At 43.7% G+C, this 11590-nt stretch overlaps 1 protein-coding gene across 4 annotated transcripts; it reads left to right on the forward strand.

Annotated features, from left to right (window-relative positions):
* Positions 1-420: 420 nt before the first annotated feature.
* LOC121532528 lies at positions 421-11239 on the forward strand. 4 transcript variants are annotated; one of them, XM_045219185.1, is made up of 4 exons: positions 421-526; positions 1015-1472; positions 10560-10991; positions 11126-11239. In XM_045219185.1, exons 1-4 carry the CDS (start codon positions 457-459, stop codon positions 11213-11215), a joined length of 1050 nt encoding a protein of 349 aa, XP_045075120.1. In that variant the 5' UTR covers positions 421-456; the 3' UTR covers positions 11216-11239. The 4 variants fall into 4 exon arrangements, 3 of the variants coding, with proteins under 3 accessions (XP_045075120.1, XP_045075122.1, XP_045075121.1); XM_045219187.1 differs by lacking the exons at positions 421-526; positions 1015-1472 and adding exons at positions 9287-9375; positions 9863-10251; XM_045219186.1 differs by lacking the exons at positions 421-526; positions 1015-1472 and adding exons at positions 9288-9375; positions 9863-10237 and having other exon boundaries at positions 10546-10991.
* Positions 11240-11590: the final 351 nt, after the last annotated feature.

An 11590-nucleotide genomic window follows, 5' to 3' on the forward strand; every position in this document is an offset into this window, starting at 1 on the left:
AAAATAAATGTAGTATTATTAAACAGAGATAGAATTCCTGGTCACACTTTATTTGGATAGTCCCGTATAAATAATCTACAGATGGGGATACTTTCAACAAACGATCTGTTGATAAGCAACTGCTTGCCAAGGTTAGGGTTAGTTTAGAATAAGGGTAAGGGTTACGTTTAGGGCTAATGTTAAGGGTTAAGGCTTAGGGTTAGTGGATAGTTAGTTGAAATGCTGACAGTTATTGAACATCTACAAAACATCCACTTGGGACTATCCAAATAAAGTGTAACCGAATTCCATTCGAAACCCTGCGTAATGGCATTCTGAACATAAATAATTCCATCTCTATGCGACAGAGAGGGTCACAATGCCGACGCTTCGTATGGAGCTCCAGAACCAGAGAGTTATGTTCAGAACTCTCAAGAAATCTTCAGTTCTTGATCGACAAACGAGAGATACAGCATTATGGCAAGCTTTTCATTCATCCTCCCTGAAGACGGACATTATTATATTAAGGACAACGCAGTTAACTCAGGTAAGAATAATTTAATTATTTCAGTCTTAAAACTAAAATATTAATTGATTTAATTCTTAGTAGAAAGGAAATATCTTCAAACTTAGAATAAGATGACTGTAAAGGCTTATGTTGTTAGTTACCAAGCAATGTAACCATGCAAAATGAATATTTACAGCTGTAAATGGTTTTACTTAGGCCAAGTAAAATATGCAGTGTCTCAATTATCTCTCCTTCCTCCCAAAGTGCGCACTTGTTCACTTCACTGAATTGAAAAGAAATGACTGGTATAAGAAATATGGTTGAAACTCCCACTAGCCTATGCCTCCACCAATCCAACGGTTTAAGATGTCTGGGAAGTAGAGAAGGAGTGCACACTTTAAGGAAATAGGAGATATTATTGGAACACACATTATTTGCCATGAGTGAAAAGGAAAATATCCCTCCCTTTCTTATAATGCTAAAAAATCTGTTTTGTTGATCCTGTGCTGTCATGGCGTTTCTTTCAGGGTGGATTTCAATGGTGACCCAACTCAACACCCTTGAAGGTCCAGAGTCAGAGAGTCAGAACATCCGTCAGAGCTTTGCAGAGATACTTGGCGACAAGTACCACTACGCGAATGCCATCGACAGCTCTCTGCTCTGGACTGTTGGGTACACCCCCTACATTCCCCCAGTTCTGAAAGGAAGAAGCTTCCCCTCTGTCGAGAGCTTCTTCCTGGATGAGTGGGAGCCACTGACACTCCTCCAGACTCTACAGGTTATGTCCACCAGTGTTTCCATCGAGGAAGACAACCTGAACCAGTCGTCTGCAGGCCTAGTATCTCAGGTTCTGTCCACCAGTGTTGCCATTATGGAGAATGACCTAATCCAGTCTGCTGCAGGCCTAGTGTCTCAGGTTCTGTCCACCAGTGTTTCCATTGTGGAGAATGACCTGATCCAGTCTGCTGCAGGCCTAGTATCTCAGGTTCTGTCCACCAGTGTTTCGATTGTGGAGAATGACCTGATCCAGTCTGCTGCAGGCCTAGTGTCTCAGGTTCTGTCCACCAGTGTTTCCATTGTGGAGAATGACCTGATCCAGTCTGCTGCAGGCCTAGTGTCTCAGGTTCTGTCCACCAGTGTTTCCATTGCGGAGAATGACCTGATCAAGTCTGCTGCAGGCCTAGTGTCTCAGGTTCTGTCCACCAGTGTTTCCATTGTGGAGAATGACCTGATCCAGTCTGCTGCAGTCCTAGTATCTCAGGTTCTGTCTACCAGTGTTTCCATCGTGGAGAATGACCGGTTCCAGTCTGCTACAAATCTAGTGTCTCAGGATGAGGACTCCACCCTGAGAGCCTCCAACCAACCTGAGGTCCATGTGGCTGATGTGTCAACCAAGGGAAGTAGACTTACCATCACTATTTCTATGGGTTCAACCAAGAGTAGCCATGTTGCTTTACGTGAAGTTGATGCTAGTGCTACCAGCCTGGAGCAGTCTGCTGAGAAAATGTCTACCTCTACTACTGATGTCAACGACATCTCATCAACTGCTGCTGCCAAGAAGAAGAAGAGGTGTGGATTATTCTCATCTCTCTGGAGAGCTCTCAGGGGGAAGAACAAGAAGCCTGTAAGTAATAACTCATACTGTAATTCTCTTTTGTACTTAACATAATCATTTATCAACTATTTTGATGCTAATATCCAGTGATAATGGCTGTCTGTAAAATAGGTTTTCTATATTTTATACCTTTCGTTTTTCAGGCTAAAGTGGCTTCCAAGAAAGAGGATGAAATCAACAAGGATGAGAGCCGCCTCACCTGCCACCACAACACTATACAGGGAGATCACTGATGCAGGCACCAACAATGGTGTTTCTATTTTCTCTCACACTTTTTCTTCATCCCCAATCCCCTTCCCACACCCCACCCATTTTATCTTCAATAAACCTGTTGTCGTTGCATTTGATTGTGTTTTGTCTTTGATTGGTATCACTGTCATTGATAAGGGCAGGGGTTTAGTAGTTCAACTACATGTCAATCAATCGCTGGTTAACTTTCAAACTCCGAAGGGAGACAACCGAGGCAAAGACGTAAGCAGGAGGGCAACCGTGACCTTCAGAAATGTGCAAAGATGTGAACAGTTTGTAACAATGTAACAACGCTAATGCAATCAGTTATCTCCACATTTTCTGGAGAATAACATGCATTCTCGCTCAGGGCCTCTAGATGGAGTAGCAAGCACAATTCTGAGGGTTACCCCTCATAATGCTTTTATCAGCTGTTGGATATGGGGATATTCCCATATTAGGAATTCCTGTGGGAGATTTATACCATGAAATCCTGCAGCGCCCGCAAGGTCCCCCTGCTCAAGAAAGCACATATACAGGCCCGTCTGAAGTTTTCCAATGAACATCTGAATTATTCAGAGAAGAACTGGGTGAAAGTGTTGTGGTCAGATGAGACCAAAATCAAGCTCTTTGGCATCAACTCAACTTGCCGTGTTTGGAGGAGGAGGAATGCTGCCTATGACCCCAAGAACACCATCCCCACCGTCAAACATGGAGGTGGAAACATTATGCTTTGGGGGTGTTTTTCTGCTAAGGGGACAGGACAACTTCACTGCATCAAAGGGACGATGGACGGGGCCATGTACCGTCAAATCTTGAGTGAGAACCTCCTTCCCTCAGCCAGGGCATTGAAAATGGGTCGTGGGTGGGTATTCCAGCATGACAATGACCCAAAATACACAGCCAAGGCAACAAAGGAGTGGCTCAAGAAGAAGCACATTAAGGTCCTGGAGTGGCCTAGCCAGTCTCCAGACCTTAATCCCATAGAAAATCTGTGGAGGGAGCTGAAGGTTCGAGTTGCCAAACGTCAGCCTCGAAACCTTAATAACTTGGAGAAGATCTGCAAAGAGGAGTGGGACAAAATCCCTCCTGAGATGTGTGCAAACCTTGTGGCCAACTACAAGAAACGTCTGACCTCTGTGATTGCCAACCAGGGTTTTGCCACCAAGTACTAAGTCATGTTTTGCAGAGGGGTCAAATACTTATTTCCCTCATTGAAATGCAAATCAATTCATACAATTTTTGACATGCGTTTTTCTGGATTTTTTTGTTGTTATTCTGTCTCTCACTGTTCAAATAAACCTACCATTAAAATTATAGACTGGTCATGTCTTTGTCAGTGGGCAAACGTACAAAATCAGCAGGGGATCAAATACTTTTTTCCCTCACTGTACATGCACAACATATTACCTATATGTCTACATCTCAATGATGGCTCAGTTGATAGAGCATGTCGCTTGCACCGCCAAGGTTGTGCGTTCGTTTCCCATGGAGGACCAGTGGAAGAAAAAAAAATATATACAGTTGAAGTCGGAAGTTTACATCTTAGCCAAATACATTTAAACTAAGTTTTTCACAATTCCTGACATTTAATCCTATTAAAAATTCCCTGTTTTAGGTCAGTTAAGATCACCACTTTATTTTAAGAATGTGACATTTCAGAATAATAGTAGAGTGATTTATTTCAGCTTTTATTTATTTCATCAGATTCCCAGTTGGTCAGACGTTTAGATACACTCAATTAGTATTTGGTAGCATTGCCTTTAAATTGTTTAACTTGGGTCAAACGTTTCGGGTAGCCTTCCACAAGCTTCCCACAATAAGTTGGGTGAATTTTGGCCCATTCCTCCTGACGGAGCTGGTGTAACTGAGTCAGGTTTGTAGGCCTCCTTGCTCGAACACGCTTTTTCAGTTCTGTCCACATGTTCTGTAGGATTGAGGTCAGGGCTTTGCGATGGCCACTCCAATACCTTGACTTTGTTCTCCTTAAGCCATTTTGCCACAACATTTTGCCACAAATGGAAGTTTGTCCATTTGGTAGACTCATTTACGACCAAGCTTTAACTTCCTGACTGATGTCTTGAGATATTGCTTCAAAATATCCACATCATTTTCCTTCCTCATGATGCCATCTATTTTGTGAAGTGCACCAGTCCCTCCTGCAGCAAAGCACCCCCACAGCATGATGCTGCCACCCCCGTGCTTCACGGTTGGGATGGTGTTTTTCACCTTGCAAGCCACCCCATTTTTCCTCCAAACATAACGATGGTCATTATGGCCAAACAGTTCTATATTTGTTTCATCAGACCAGAGGACATTTCTCTAAAAAGTATGATCTTTGTCCCCATGTGCAGTTGCAAACCGTAGTCTGGCTTTTTTATGGTGGTTTTGGAGCGGTGGCATCTTCCTTGCTGAGCGGCCTTTCAGGTTATGTCGATATAGGACTTGTTTTACTGTGGATATAGATACTTTTGTACCTGTTTCCTCCAGCATCTTCACAAGGTCATTTGCTGTTGTTCTGGGATTGATTTGCACTTTTCGCACCAAAGTATGTTCATCTTTAGGAGACAGAACGCGTCTCTTTCCTGAGCAGTATGACGGCTGCGTGGTCCCATGGTGTTTATACTTGCATACTATTGTTTGTACAGATGAACGTGGTACTTTCAGGCGTTTGGAAATTGCTCCCAAGGATGAACCAGACAATTTTTTTCTGAGGTCTTGGCTGATTTTCTTTTGATTTTCCCATGATGTCAAGCAAAGAGGCACTGAGTTTGAAGGTAGGCCTTGAAATACATTCACAGGTACACCTCCAGTTGACGCAAATGATGTCAATTAGCCTATCAGAAGCTTCTAAAGCCATGACATAATTTTTTTGAATTTTCCAAGCTGTTTAAAGGCACAGTCAACTTAGTGTATGTAAACTTCTGACCCACTGGAATTGTGATACAGTGAATTATAAGTGAAATAATCTGTCCGTAAACAATTGTTGGAAAAATGACTTGTGTCATGCACAAAGTAGATGTCCTAACCTACTTGCCAAAACTATAGTTTGTTAAGAAGAAATTTGTGGAGTGGTTGAAAAACAAGTTTTAATGACTCCAACCTAAGTGTATGTAAACTTCTGACTTCAACTGATATATATATATATATATATATATCCATCCATGCATGCAGGCCAGTGCATGTTAGCGTGAGAGAAGTTTGAAGATCAAGAGACTGAATATGGTTAGCGACTTTTCTTACGTAGTTCTTACAGTTTTTGCTTCCTTCTTCCAGGCTAGCTCCAGTACCCCAGCCAGCACCCCAACACAACCCCCAGCAGCAACCCCATCCTCAGGCTCTACCCAGGGAGACCTGGACCTGTTCAGTGAGACTGGTGGTGGAGTTGGCATTAAGGGGGGAGGACACCGGGGCCAAGAAACACCTCTCCAAGGACTCCATCCTGTCCCTGTATGGGAACACCAGTATGCCTCAGATGCCCCAGCACCAGCAGGCCCCGCCTGGTAAGGGAGAAATACAGACAAGCGTACACATGCACATACTGTACACTCATGCAGGGCTCTACACTGACCTTTTTTACAAGGAGCACATGTGCGCCTAAGTTGAAAAATGTAGGAGCACACAAAGACATTTAGGAGCACAATGACAAATATGAGGTTAACAAGCCGTTTTCTTTATAGTAATGAATCTGTGCTCAGTGTATTCTCCATGGCACTCAGGGGCTTCGGTACAGTGAAGTAATCATTACAACAATTATCATCTGGGGGATTTTTTTTAAATCCAGGCGCACTTGTGCTCCTAAATTAATATTCCAGGTCGCACAGCAAAATATTTAGGCGCATATGCCAGTAAAATGGTCGCCCTGTCATGCATCATTTTGGGCATGTGCACGCAAACACAAGTGCATGCACACACACACACACTCACACACACACACCAACCAATAACACAGAGGTTGGAAATGGTCCCCAACTGGCTCTGGGCTATATAGTGTAAATACCAAACACTTCTAAAGCAAGTCACCAACCAAGTTGTTCAGTCACTTTCCCACTCTCTCAGTATATCTGTGGCAAGCCGTCATAAAGGTTAACAGAACGTTTTATTTTGAAAGAAAGACAAACTGTGCAACCCTGTTCTCAGTATTTCTCCTCTCTTTCTCCACTCCAGCTGGTATATAAATGAACCCCGCCCAGATGCAGTTTCCAGTAGGCATCCCCCAGCAGCAGGTCCCCACTGGCTACCAGGCCTTTCCTGGCATGGGCACGGGCATGCCCCCCACCACCGTCATGGGTGCCATGATGGCTCAGAGCGGAGCCGCCATGATGGGACCCAACACAGGCATGATGGTTGGCATGACGATGCCCAACGGTTTCATGGGACAAGCGCCTGCGGCCGGGATGGTTGGCATGGCTCCGAGGATGATGGGGGTACCCCATTGGGGGATGCCCGCGGGTATGGTGCCCGCTCAGGGCATGCAGGGGATGTATGCCGTCCAGCCTGGGCAGCAGGGCCAGTGGAACATGGGACAGGTATGGTAGTTATTTTGTTGTCTCGTTCTTTGGCATATTGGGGTTTTTCCCCTAGGAGTAAGCTTTGCATTTGAAGTATAAGATGGTTTAATGAGAATACAAGATCAGTATCTTTGGGAGTTAACTTAATTAGGTAATGTTACCATATTGCCATAACTATCCAATTTTCTGAGATCGATATAGATGCATTGGGGTAAGGGGTTTGATTTCGTATTAGGCAATATTGTGTTTCCCTGACCCTGACACCTTTACCTTACTACTCGTCTCTCTCTTTCTTCCCCAGATGAACCAGCAGATGTCAGGGATGAGTCTGAACGGTGCCGGGGGGGGCATGGCCTTCGGTCAGCCTGCCTCCACCATGGGAGGCTGGGCCGCTTCACCCTCCGGTCAGACACTCAGCACACAGCTCTGGAAGTGACCCACCTGGAGGTCAAAGATCAGGGATTGGGGGTCAGGGCAGCGGAAGAGGGGGTCTCAACCAGGGGGTCCGAAATTCAACATCCAACCCCCCCAGCAACCTTACTATGAACTGATGCCCGTTCTCCAACTGTTACTGACCAGTCTCCAACATCAAGCTTTATCTGTCTCTGTTCGCATACTGAAGAGAAGCATCCTTTCTTCAGGTAAGCACAGATCCATTGGTGATTGGACAGGTGAAAGCAAGGTGACGGTCTTATTACTCTGACTGGCCCAACCAAATCAGATCAGTGATTACTTCAAGGAAGGAAGACTGAAGTATTCAAATGGGGCACATCTCTCCCTCTCTTTGTCTCTTTCTGTCTATCTATCCCTCTGTCTTTCAGTCTCTCTTTTGTGAGTTAATTGGGCGTCATCATACATACACCATCATACGCAGGATGGCAGTCTGTGCCTGTTATGTGTTAGAAATCATAACTCTTTTAATTTTCCTTTTTTGGAGAAAAAAAAAATGAGCCCTGTAACACAACAATGACATCATCGACAACATATCGAAAAAGCTGCAGGACCAGTTACACAAGCTTTTATTGTATCATTATTATAAAAAAATATTATAGAGAATTAAAGAATAGTATTTAAACTTTGGGAGAAGACATGGCTATCATTTCTGTGAATACTGCTCTTCTATGTACAGCTCGGTATAACCTTCTTTTAAAGTACCTGTGGTTCCCCTACAAAATAAAGTATGATAAACTGTGTCTGATGTGTGTTCTAGAGTCTAGACTTCTGGGTTCTAGATTTTGCCATTAACAACATTCAAAGTCAATTCTACCAGAACACCTAAGAAGGTAAATAAGTTTGCATTTAAAACATGTCTACTCCATGTATCTCTTTTTTCCAGGGGTAGGCTACAGACATGCAAATGTCAGGGTGGTATCATTCTTTAACCATCCTTTGCAGAGCTGGCAAGTTATATACACCACATTTACAGTATTACATAAGAGGGAAAATAGTCACGGGGAGACAAGAGCTCCCTGTAAGTAGGCTATATATTTGAAAGAATTCTGTTGATGGTGCAATGTGGTAAAAAACATTTAAGAATAATTTTCTGAAAAATAACTGAATGAAGAAGAACTGAACTGGAGAGTTTGGTAGAAAAAACGAATTCCCAGTTGAGGAAAAGCGCGGGACATGATTTTAGCATGGTCCCTTTTGAGTGCATAAACAGTGAGGGTGTTGACCCTAGTTTACTCGATATTCTACAATCAATTACAATATTCAGAGGACGACATATTCTTAACATGTTGGTATTGGCCAGCGTGTGACTCTCATGTGCTACACCTTCGGTTGTTGATGATCCACTTGAGGAGGAGAATACAGCGAAGGTGCCCGATTAAGAGCTCCGGGCCCGTCTATCCGACTGACGCTTCTCCCTCCCTGTACCATCGACGCTCCCTCCGCTGCTACTACCTTTCTGAACTGCCTCAACACCGTCAGCTGTGGAAACCATCCCCCAAGTCAAGACCAGCCAATGTCAGAATCCGGAGAAATTTAATGAAAAGTGCTATATAAAATAAATGTAGTATTATTAAACAGAGATAGAATTCCTGGTCACACTTTATTTTGGATAGTCCCGTATAAATAATCTACAGATGGGCATACTTTCAACAAACGATCTGTTGATAAGCAACTGCTTGCCAAGGTTAGGGTTAGTTTAGAATAAGGGTAAGGGTTACGTTTAGGGCTAATGTTAAGGGTTAAGGTTAGGGTTAGTGGATAGTTAGTTGAAATGCTGACAGTTATTGAACATCTACAAACCATCCACTTGGGACTATCCAAATAAAGTGTAACCGAATTCCATTCGAAACCCTGCGTAATGGCATTCTGGACATAAAGAATTCCATCTCTATGCGACAGAGAGGGTCACAATGCCGACGCTTCGTATGGAACTCCAGAACCAGAGAGTTATGTTCAGAACTCTCAAGAAATCTTCAGTTCTTGATCGACAAACAACGAGAGATACAGCATTATGGCAAGCTTTTCATTCATCCTCCCTGATGACGGACATTATTCTATTAAGGACAACGCAGTTAACTCAGGTAAGAATAATTCAATTATTTCAGTCTTAAAACTAAAATATTAATTGATTTAATTCTTAGTAGAAAGGAAATATCTTCAAACTTAGAATAAGATGGCTGTAAAGGCTTTTGTTGTTAGTTACCAAGCAATGTAACCATGCAAAATGAATATTTACAGCTGTAAATGGCTTTACTTAGGCCAAGTAAAATAAGCAGTGTCTCAATTATCTCTCCTTCCTCCCAAAGTGCGCACTTGTTCACTTCACTGAATTGAAAAGAAATGACTGGTATAAGAAATATGGTTGAAACTCCCACTAGCCTATGCCTCCACCAATCCAACGGTTTAAGATGTCTGGGAAGTAGAGAAGGAGTGCACACTTTAAGGAAATAGGAGATATTATTGGAACACACATTATTTGCCATGAGTGAAAAGGAAAATATCCCTCCCTTTCTTATAATGCTAAAAATCTGTTTTGTTGATCCTGTGCTGTCATGGCGTTTCTTTCAGGGTGGATTTCAATGGTGACCCAACGCAACACCCTTGAAGGTCCAGAGTCAGAGAGTCAGAACATCCGTCAGAGCTTTGCAGAGGTACTTGGCGACAAGTACCACTACGCGAATGCCATCAACAGCTCTCTGCTCTGGACTGTTGGGTACACCCCCTACATTCCCCCAGTTCTGAAAGGAAGAAGCTTCCCCTCTGTCGAGAGCTTCTTCCTGGATGAGTGGGAGCCACTGACACTCCAGCAGACTCCTCAGGTTCTGTCCACCAGTGTTTCCATCGAGGAAGACTACCTGAACCAGACGTCTGCAGGCCTAGTATCTCAGGTTCTGTCCACCAGTGTTTCCATTGTGGAGAATGACCTGATCCAGTCTGCTGCAGGCCTAGTGTCTCAGGTTCTGTCCACCAGTGTTTCCATTGTGGAGAATGACCTGATCCAGTCTGCTGCAGGCCTAGTGTCTCAGGTTCTGTCCACCAGTGTTTCGATTGTGGAGAATGACCTGATCCAGTCTGCTGCAGGCCTAGTGTCTCAGGTTCTGTCCACCAGTGTTTCCATTGTGGAGAATGACCTGATCCAGTCTGCTGCAGGCCTAGTGTCTCAGGTTCTGTCCACCAGTGTTTCCATTGCGGAGAATGACCTGATCCAGTCTGCATTCGAGTGGAGAATGACCTGATCCAGTATGCTGCAGGCCTAGTGTCTCAGGTTCTGTCCACCAGTGTTTCCATTGTGGAGAATGACCTGATCCAGTCTGCTGCAGGCCTAGTATCTCAGGTTCTGTCTACCAGTGTTTCCATCGTGGAGAATGACCGGTTCCAGTCTGCTACAAATCTAGTGTCTCAGGATGAGGACTCCACCCTGAGAGCCTCCAACCAACCTGAGGTCCATGTGGCTGATGTGTCAACCAAGGGAAGTAGACTTACCATCACTATTTCTATGGGTTCAACCAAGAGTAGCCATGTTGCTTTACGTGAAGTTGATGCTAGTGCTACCAGCCTGGAGCAGTGTGCTGAGAAAATGTCTACCTCTACTACTGATGTCAACGACATCTCATCAACTGCTGCTGCCAAGAAGAAGAAGAGGTGTGGATTATTCTCATCTCTCTGGAGAGCTCTCAGGGGGAAGAACAAGAAGCCTGTAAGTAATAACTCATACTGTAATTCTCTTTTGTACTTAACATAATCATTTATCAACTATTTTGATGCTAATATCCAGTGATAATGGCTGTCTGTAAAATAGGTTTTCTATATTTTATACCTTTCGTTTTTCAGGCTAAAGTGGCTTCCAAGAAAGAGGATGAAATCAACAAGGATGAGAGCCGCCTCACCTGCCACCACAACACTATACAGGGAGATCACTGATGCAGGCACCAACAATGGTGTTTCTATTTTTTCTTCATCCCCAATCCCCTTCCCACACCCCACCCATTTTATCTTCAGTAAACCTTTTGTCGTTGCATTTGATTGTGTTTTGTCTTTGATTGGTATCACTGTCATTGATAAGGGCAGGGGTTTAGTAGTTCAACTACATGTCAATCAATCGCTGGTTAACTTTCAAACTCCGAAGGGAGACAACCGAGGCAAAGACGTAAGCAGGAGGGCAACTGTGACCTTCAGAAATGTGCAAAGATGTGAACAGTTTGTAACAATGTAACAACGCTAATGCGATCAGTTATCTCCACATTTTCTGGAGAATAACATGCATTCTCGCTCAGGGCCTCTAGATGGAGTAGCAAG

This window comes from Coregonus clupeaformis, unplaced genomic scaffold, assembly GCF_020615455.1.
Source record: "Coregonus clupeaformis isolate EN_2021a unplaced genomic scaffold, ASM2061545v1 scaf2130, whole genome shotgun sequence".
Classification (NCBI taxonomy): Eukaryota; Metazoa; Chordata; class Actinopteri; order Salmoniformes; family Salmonidae; genus Coregonus; species Coregonus clupeaformis.